Source organism: Gorilla gorilla, chromosome 23 (genome assembly GCF_029281585.2).
Source record: "Gorilla gorilla gorilla isolate KB3781 chromosome 23, NHGRI_mGorGor1-v2.1_pri, whole genome shotgun sequence".
Classification (NCBI taxonomy): domain Eukaryota; kingdom Metazoa; phylum Chordata; class Mammalia; order Primates; family Hominidae; genus Gorilla; species Gorilla gorilla.
Window position 1 is genome coordinate 21,718,579 of NC_086018.1, and position 8,284 is coordinate 21,726,862.

Sequence of the window (8,284 nt, forward strand, 5' to 3'; positions counted from 1 at the left end):
CGGGGTTGGGACCCAGGGTCTGAGCTTCGGCCTCTGGACATCCGGCTCATCGCCTGCCAAAGGTCCTGCGGCTGGAGGCTCTGGCCTCCTCACCCTCCCACAGGGTCCCAGGGCCGACCCAGGCCTGCGGGCCAGGAATGTGCTAACGGGGCAACTTGGGCCTTGCTGGTCCACGCAGGCACCTGTGGACTTTGAGAGGGGACTGGGTGGGGAGGGGCGGGGAGGGGCGGGGCGGGGCGGTGCCGCAGAGTGCAGGGCGGGCGGGGCCAGGCCAGCAGGGAGTGAGCTTGTCTGGCCGCCTCGCCTCGCCTCGCCTCGGAGCCACTGCACTGCTGGCTGCAGACACAGGCTGCACCATGAAGCCAGCCCTCCTGCCCTGGGCCCTGCTGCTGCTGGCGACAGCCCCCGGCCCGGGCTCCGGACCCACAGCAGGTATGCCTCCCTGCCCTTCTGTGCCCCCGTCTGTCTGTCCATCTGTCTGCAGCCAGGCCTGGGCTGACATCCCTCTGGGCTCAGCCTCTGTCCATCTGTCAGGCCATCTGTGGCTGTGCTAGGGGTGATGGGAAGAAATTCTGAGGGTCCATGTGGAGGGGCAGCCCATGGGGATGGGAGGTCTGAGCCGGGCCCACCCTAAACCTGCTGGTAGCTAGGAGAGAGGCGGGGGAGACCAGCAGAGGCCTCAGCCTGTGTCCCCAGCCCTGACAGGGCGGGATCACGGAGGGGGAGCCAGGATTGTGGGTCCTCATCAGGGTGGGGCTGAATCCAGGAAAGTCTAGGGAAAGCCCCGAACTCCAGAACCAGGACACTGGCCCCAGGCTGCCCCCCGCCCCCCACCCCATTTCCCATCGACCCTCCTGCCACTTATCTCACTTGCAAGCATCTCTCAGCCTCCTCCCCCGACCGCTGTGCGCCACCAAATCCTTGGCCAATACATATTTATTGTTGCTTTTAAGTGCCAGGCACTGCACTTGGTGAAGTGGGGCCAGCGGGGTGGCTCAGGCCCAGGCCTGGCCCTCGACTGGCCTCTTTTGATGGGGGACGGGGAAGGGCCAGGGAAGTGCGATTCCAGCCTGGGTGCATGCACCCGCCCCAGTCCCTCCCTGCAACCCTTCCTTCATGCCACCCCCTGGAAATATGGCCTTGCCCACCAGTCTTATGGCCCATAGGAGAAGTTTTGGGCCCGGCGCCCACAGCCCCTGGTGGTGTGCACCACCACTTCCCTTTCCCCACTGCTGGGACCCCTGCTTGAAATGTCCCTCCTCTCCCCAGAAAGGAGGGGAGCGGCCCTGGCCTTCTGCCCTGAGGGCGGAGCTCTCTTTGGGGTCTCAATTGCAGCCCCTGGGAGAGCAAGAAGGGTCACATTCAGACCCTGCACCATTCCCTACCAGGCCTCAAATGAGACTCTTGGCAGCCATATCCCCCACCCCAGTCCAGGCAAGCAAGAGGGGTTCTTCTGCAGGCTTCAGGGCCCCCAGAAGGCGTGCTGACCACAGACACCCTGGGGAGCCAAGAGAGGTCGAGGGCTCCGGCTACCGTGGCCCAGTGAGGACCCCTGCCTGTGGGATAGAGGACTTGGTGGCTGAAGGGCAGTCGTGCCCAGGGGGCTTCTCCTGACCCTGCAGGGCTGAGCGGATGCAGCTTTTTGCCTCTTCTCGCTGCATTCTAGCCCGTCAGTCAGGGCAACAGCAAGATGGTCTGTGCTAAGATTCATCCCATCCCCACGGGCCCTGTGGCTTTCTACCGTGTCCACGTGGTGGCCTGTGCAGTTCCCAGCCAGCGTTCTCCTGGGGATGCTGCTGTCTAATGGGCTGTGGGAGAAACAGAGACAGGCCCTGCACATGGGGCAGCCAGTTCAGCACCCGCCGGGCCAGGCCCTCAGCATCCTCTCCTCCAGATGCCCAAGAGAGCTGCTCCCTGCGCTGTGGCGCCCTGGACGGGCCATGTTCCTGCCACCCGACGTGCTCCGGCCTTGGCACCTGCTGCTTGGACTTCCGGGACTTCTGCCTGGAGATATTGCCCTACTCAGGCTCCATGATGGGCGGCAAGGACTTTGTGGTGCAGCACTTCAAGATGTCCAGCCCCACAGACGCCAGTGTGATCTGCAGGTTGGGAGGCCCAGGAGGCTGGGTACCGGGGCCCCATGCCCCCATCCCTATGCATGCTGAGGGCTCAGACCCACTGACTGGCTGAGTGGAGCCCCTTGGACCCAGGACAGGCAGGAGGGCACAGGGACAGCTGGCTGGTTGGGTTCCCCAGGGAGGTTGGGGGCCCAGACCATCGAGAGGCTCAGCCTGCAATGACCCAGCCCCTCCCACCACCACTACGCCCACAGGTTTAAGGACAGCATCCAGACCCTCGGCCATGTGGACTCCTCCGGGCAAGTGCACTGTGTGTCACCTCTGCTCTATGAGAGTGGCCGCATCCCCTTCACTGTGTCACTGGACAACGGCCACTCCTTCCCTCGTGCGGGCACCTGGCTGGCTGGTGAGCTCTCCTCCCTGCCCACAGCCTGCCCCCACGGGGACTTTCCCCAGCGCTAATCTATGCACACCGAGACTTGGCCCATCCGTGCCCTGCCTGTCTGGCTGAACCAGTCCCTTGGGAGACCTGCCCGCCTGCGAGAGTTCCTTCAGCTCCTTTCCACTCCCTGGCATCCAGACCGTGGTCCCAGCCCAGAGTGAGTGGGAGCTGCAGGGGTCCCTAGAGAGGTGGGCCAGTGCCTATCCACTGAGCTCCGCCACGCCAGGGCAGGGGAGAAGCCAGGTGGAGGCTAGAGGCGTGGGCAGTGGAGGGAGGGCAGGCCCCTGCCTCTCCGGCCTCAGCGTCCTTTTCTGCCGTGAGGGCCGGAGAGACCATCACCCAGCTGCTGCCATGCATTGGCCCTGGAGGCTCCCACAGCCCTTGAAGCCTCAGGGCCTCCTCCCTGCTTCCCTGGGCCCAGGCCCTCACTCACCCCTCACCTCCCCTGCCCAGTGCACCCCAACAAAGTGTCAATGATGGAGAAGAGCGAGTTGGTGAACGAGACGCGTTGGCAATACTACGGCACCGCCAACACCTCAGGCAACCTCAGCCTGACCTGGCATGTCAAGTCGCTGCCCACGCAGACCATCACCATCGAGCTGTGGGGCTACGAGGAGACAGGTGAGGCCAGCTGAGGGCTGGGGTGGCATCCAGAGCTTTGGGCCCCCAGAGGTGGGAGAAAGGGAGTCCCAGCTGTGTGGGAGGAGGAGGGGAGTTTCCAGGTGGGGTTGAGGAGGGAAGGGAATTCCAGGCGGAGACTGAGGATTCGGATGGAGGGAAGTGCAGGCCAGGGGGGTCAGGCAGGTGGGAGGGGGCAGCTGCATGGGGCCTGGCTCCCAGGGAGGAGGCTCATGAGGAACCCCTGCATGGCTGGCATGGTCCTGGGCCCGGCTTCCAGCAGGGACAGGGATCCTGGAGTGTGGCAGGAGGTGATGGTCACCCAAGCCGGGGTCCCTGCTAGAACAACCCCTCTTAAGGGGACCACCTGGCGGTCCATCCACCCATCTGTCAGGCTGCTGTAGGTGGCAAGGCCTGGGGCCAGGCCTCGAAGGAACCCCAGGGCTAACCAGGCCTCCTCTCCCTCAGGAATGCCCTACTCACAGGAGTGGACTGCAAAGTGGTCGTACCTGTACCCCCTGGCCACACACATCCCCAACTCTGGCTCTTTCACCTTCACCCCAACACCTGCTCCTCCCAGCTACCAGAGATGGCGAGTGGGTGCACTTCGGATCATCGACAGCAAAAATTACGCAGGGCAGAAGTAAGAAGGCATGGAGGTGCGGGTGATGGGTGGAGGGCCTCGCCGCCTGAGGCCCATCATGCTTGCCTGGGCAGCCCAGGCTGGGGGTGGGGAGAGTGGGGCGACCATGGGGTGGTGTGGGCTGGCCCAGCTCCAGCATCATCACCTCCACAGGGACGTGCAGGCGCTCTGGACCAACGACCACGCACTGGCCTGGCACCTGAGCGATGACTTCCGAGAGGACCCTGTGGCCTGGGCACGAACTCAGTGCCAGGCCTGGGAGGAGCTGGAGGATCAGCTGCCCAACTTCCTGGAGGAGCTGCCGGACTGCCCCTGCACCCTGACCCAGGCCCGGGCTGACTCCGGCCGCTTCTTCGTGAGCCTCCCATCAGGGCCCAGGAGAGGGGATGAGGGGTTAGCCTCCCCACTGAGGACAGCACCAGGGGAGGCAGACAGAGGTGTCCTGGAGGGTGGGGCTGGGGTCTCAGGGCCCCTGCAGGGTTGGCCTCAGGGAGGGGATGACAGAACCCGAGGCCACTGGGTGACAGCCACCTGCTGCTCTGCAGACGGACTACGGCTGTGACATGGAGCAGGGCAGCGTGTGCACCTACCACCCCGGGGCCGTGCACTGTGTGCGTTCTGTGCAGGCCAGGTGAGCCCCCAGGCTGGGGCCGGGGTGGGGATTGGGGTCAGGGGTGGGCTCCCAACAGTGGCCTGGCCCTGACTCACTGGCTCCTGCAGCCTCCGGTACGGCTCAGGTCAGCAGTGCTGCTACACAGCAGACGGGACGCAGCTCCTGACAGCTGACTCCAGCGGCGGCAGCACTCCCGACCGCGGCCATGACTGGGGCGCACCCCCGTTCCGCACGCCACCCCGAGTGCCCAGCATGTCCCACTGGCTCTACGATGTCCTCAGCTTCTATTACTGCTGCCTCTGGGCACCCGACTGCCCCCGCTACATGCAACGGCGGCCCTCCAATGACTGCCGCAACTACCGGCCCCCGAGACTGGGTGGGTGCCATCCCGTGCCCCAGACCCTGGGAAAGGTCAGGCTGGGCTGGGGTGCACCCCACATGACCCTCCACTCTCACCCTAGCCTCCGCCTTCGGAGACCCACACTTTGTGACCTTCGACGGCACCAACTTCACATTCAATGGGCGCGGAGAGTACGTGCTGCTGGAGGCAGCGCTGACCGACCTGAGGGTGCAGGCGCGGGCCCAGCCCGGGACGATGTCCAACGGTGAGGCCAGGGCTAGGGGCTGCTCTGGGTGGCATGGGGTAGAACCAAGGTGGGAGGCTGGAGCCAAGTGGCTCCCGTTCTGCTCCCACCACCACAGGCACGGAGACCCGTGGCACTGGGCTGACTGCAGTGGCCGTCCAGGAGGGCAACTCAGATGTGGTGGAAGTCAGGCTGGCCAACAGGACCAGAGGTCTGGAGGTGCTGCTGAACCAGGAGGTGCTGAGCTTCACCGAGCAGAGCTGGATGGACCTCAAAGGTGAGCAGTCCAGCCACGCGAGGCTGCGGGCTGCCCTCACCTCCTCCCCATTCCTGCGGGGAGATTGAGGGGAAGCCCTGGGCCTTCATGCCTCTCCCAGCCCTGGCTAGAGGCCTGGGTGGTCCGACCTCAGGCCTTCACACCCACCGAGGTGCCCCCATCGTACCCACCTGGTCAAAAGCCGAGAGGCCGTGACGGTGGGACATGTCCTCCCTACGGAGGATCCCGGGAGCCTTCTGGAGGGGAACTCACCCTGTAACGTTCACCGCTGGCCTGCACAGAGCCACTCCTGTGCTCCTGTCACTCCCTCAGTCCTCAAAAGCCACTGCAAGGTCTCCAGCCCTGCACGGTTAAGGATGCCCCTGGCAAGTGGTAGCTCCGCATCTGAACCCCTTGCCTCAGGGAACTGAGTCAATGAAAGGATTCCTGGTTGGGATGGGTGAGGACCTGGGAGGGGCCTGTCAGCACTGAGGGTTCAGGGACCCTCGGGATGTGCCCAGGCAGGTGTGGGTGCTGCAGCCAAGGCCAGAGGGACCCACACGTGCATCTCAACATGGGGGATTCACTGCAGGGGCTGCACCTCAGGTGCCGCTGGGAGTTCCACCGCAAGCATGGCAGGGGTGGCGGAGGGTCATGGTCAGCAGAATTGGCCCTGGGAACGCCCTCCCTTCCCCTGCAGGTGCCCTCACCCACAGCCCCTGGGTGCCGACCACCCTGTCCTGGGGCTGCGGGAGGGGACAAGATGCTCACAGCGGGTGACCCTAACGCATCCCCCTTGTGCCCAGGAATGTTCCTGTCGGTGGCTGCCGGGGACAGGGTCTCCATCATGCTGGCATCAGGGGCCGGCCTGGAGGTCAGCGTGCAGGGCCCGTTCCTGAGTGTGTCCGTCCTGCTGCCTGAGAAGTTCCTCACCCACACCCACGGCCTCCTCGGGACACTCAACAACGATCCAACCGACGACTTCACCCTGCACAGCGGGCGCGTCCTGCCCCCGGGCACCAGTCCCCAGGAGCTGTTCCTGTTTGGGGCCAACTGTGAGTGACCATGGAGTATATGGTGCAGACGGGGTGGGGGGTACTGGAAACACGGCACAGGCAGGGCTTGGGGACCAAAGGGAGCCATGCCCAGCCAGGCCCCGGTCATGTATCTTCCAGGGACCGTGCACAATGCGTCCTCCCTGCTCACCTACGATTCCTGGTTCCTGGTCCACAACTTCCTGTACCAACCCAAGCACGACCCCACCTTCAAGCCCCTCTTCCCCAGTGAGACCACTCTCAACCCCAGCCTGGCACAAGAGGCAGCCAAACTATGTGAGGACGATCATTTCTGCAACTTTGATGTGGCAGCCACTGGGAGCCTGAGCACGGGCACTGCCACTCGGGTGGCCCACCAGCTGCACCAGCGTCGCATGCAGAGCCTGCAGCCAGGTGAGGGCGGGCAGGTGGGGGCGGGCGGGGAGGTGGGCACCTTGTCCTGGGACAGGACCCCCCGGGGTGGCCAGATGTGTGCATGCATGGCAGCTCAGGCCTGTTGTCTGCACTCTGTCCCCATCCCAGTGGTGTCCTGTGGCTGGCTGGCCCCACCTCCCAACGGACAAAAGGAGGGCAACAGGTACCTGGCGGGTTCCACCATCTACTTCCACTGTGACAACGGCTACAGCCTGGCCGGGGCAGAGACCAGCACCTGCCAGGCTGACGGCACCTGGTCCTCACCCACCCCGAAGTGCCAGCCAGGTGAGGACACTCTGCTCATACACCTGCCTGCACCTGTCCCCACTCACCACCCCAGAGGGCCCCCTCACTGACACTCGCTCCCTCAACAGGACGCAGCTACGCAGTGCTGTTGGGCATCATCTTTGGGGGCCTCGCGGTGGTGGCGGCGGTTGCGCTCGTCTATGTGCTGCTGCGCCGCAGGAAGGGCAACACGTGAGACCCCCCAGCCCCTCTCCCAAGACGCCGGGGCAGCCGATGGAACCGCCGAGCCTACTTCTAACTGCGTTTCTGTTGCAGGCACGTCTGGGGTGCAGAGCCCTGATGGGAGCAGCTTGGCTGTGAGCACCAGGCCAAGACTCCTGAGAACAGGCAGCCCAGTCCTGCGACTCCCGCATCCCCAGGACCAGACACCTGGGACCTGGACACCTGATACCTGGGCATTTAACCCCCTACTCTGTCATCTCAGACCCCAGGCAGGAGGCCCAGTGTTCCAACACCCAAGCCCCGTGCTAGCAGCGCTCCATGCTCTTCCCCAAATACTCACGGCTCTAATTCCCCAAACCTGAAACTTCATACCCTGGGATTCTAATACCTGTGTCCTGAGCCCTGACACTCCCACACCTGAGCCTCAGATTCCAATAGCTCACTCCCTAGAGCCTGACGCCGGGGCCCCTGACCCCTGAGCCTCAGATTCCAATACCTCACTCCCCAGAGCCTGACGCCGGGGCCCCTGACCCCTGATCTACGGAGGCCTGCTCCCGGACCGTGCGGGCACCAGTGCAGTGCTGCCTTGGTTCCTGGACCCCTGGGCCCATCCTGGGACCCCAGATGGGGTAAGGAGAGGCCCCAGAACCCCAAAGCAGACAGCGAGACCCCCAGCGGCAGAGACCTCCCTCGGGAATCCAGGCTTGTAATTTCGAACTCTTCTGGAAGGTCACTCAGGAACACCCTCCCTGCCTGTGCAAGGAGAAAACAAGCGCCTTGTTTCCTTCCCTGGTCTCCTGGTGTTCATGCTGCGCCCTGGTTCTGGAGAGTTCCATGACCGCCTCCCGGGGTCACCACCAACAGTATCCAGAGTGAGGCAGGTCTGAGCCCTGCCTGCTTCCTCCACACCGAGGTTGCCGGGGATGCTCCCTCCCCAGGCTCTCTCTCCATGTGTGCAGTGGGATGGAGAACTGTGGCCGCCTCGTGGGGTGGGGAAGCCGCCAACACAGCACAGTGCTCACTTGGGTCGCTCAGGAGATGGAGAAGGACAACCCCTCCCCCAGCAGAGGTGCCACCCCCTCACCACGCCCTGGCGTGCTCTGGCAAGCACTG

At 64.4% G+C, this 8,284-nt stretch overlaps 1 protein-coding gene across 1 annotated transcript; it reads left to right on the forward strand.

Moving 5' to 3' along the window:
• The first annotated feature begins 254 nt into the window (after window positions 1–254).
• SUSD2 (sushi domain containing 2) lies at window positions 255–7,959 on the forward strand. Its single transcript, XM_004063171.5, has 15 exons — window positions 255–432; window positions 1,895–2,105; window positions 2,333–2,484; window positions 2,974–3,141; window positions 3,607–3,781; window positions 3,935–4,136; window positions 4,327–4,412; window positions 4,502–4,770; window positions 4,856–4,999; window positions 5,097–5,255; window positions 6,041–6,289; window positions 6,410–6,682; window positions 6,812–6,988; window positions 7,078–7,180; window positions 7,265–7,959. The coding sequence occupies exons 1-15, from the start codon at window positions 357–359 to the stop codon at window positions 7,287–7,289; spliced, it is 2,469 nt and encodes an 822-aa protein (XP_004063219.2). The 5' UTR covers window positions 255–356; the 3' UTR covers window positions 7,290–7,959.
• The last annotated feature ends 325 nt before the right edge of the window (window positions 7,960–8,284 follow it).

Bases quoted from the DNA above. Each gene is read 5' to 3' on its own strand.
- SUSD2 (XM_004063171.5), top strand. From the start codon at position 357: ATGAAGCCAGCCCTCCTGCCCTGGGCCCTGCTGCTGCTGGCGACAGCC. The intron at 2,485-2,973 runs GTGAGCTCTCCT...TCCCCTGCCCAG, and splicing joins TGCGGGCACCTGGCTGGCTG to TGCACCCCAACAAAGTGTCA. The intron at 3,782-3,934 runs GTAAGAAGGCAT...TCACCTCCACAG, and splicing joins AAAAATTACGCAGGGCAGAA to GGACGTGCAGGCGCTCTGGA.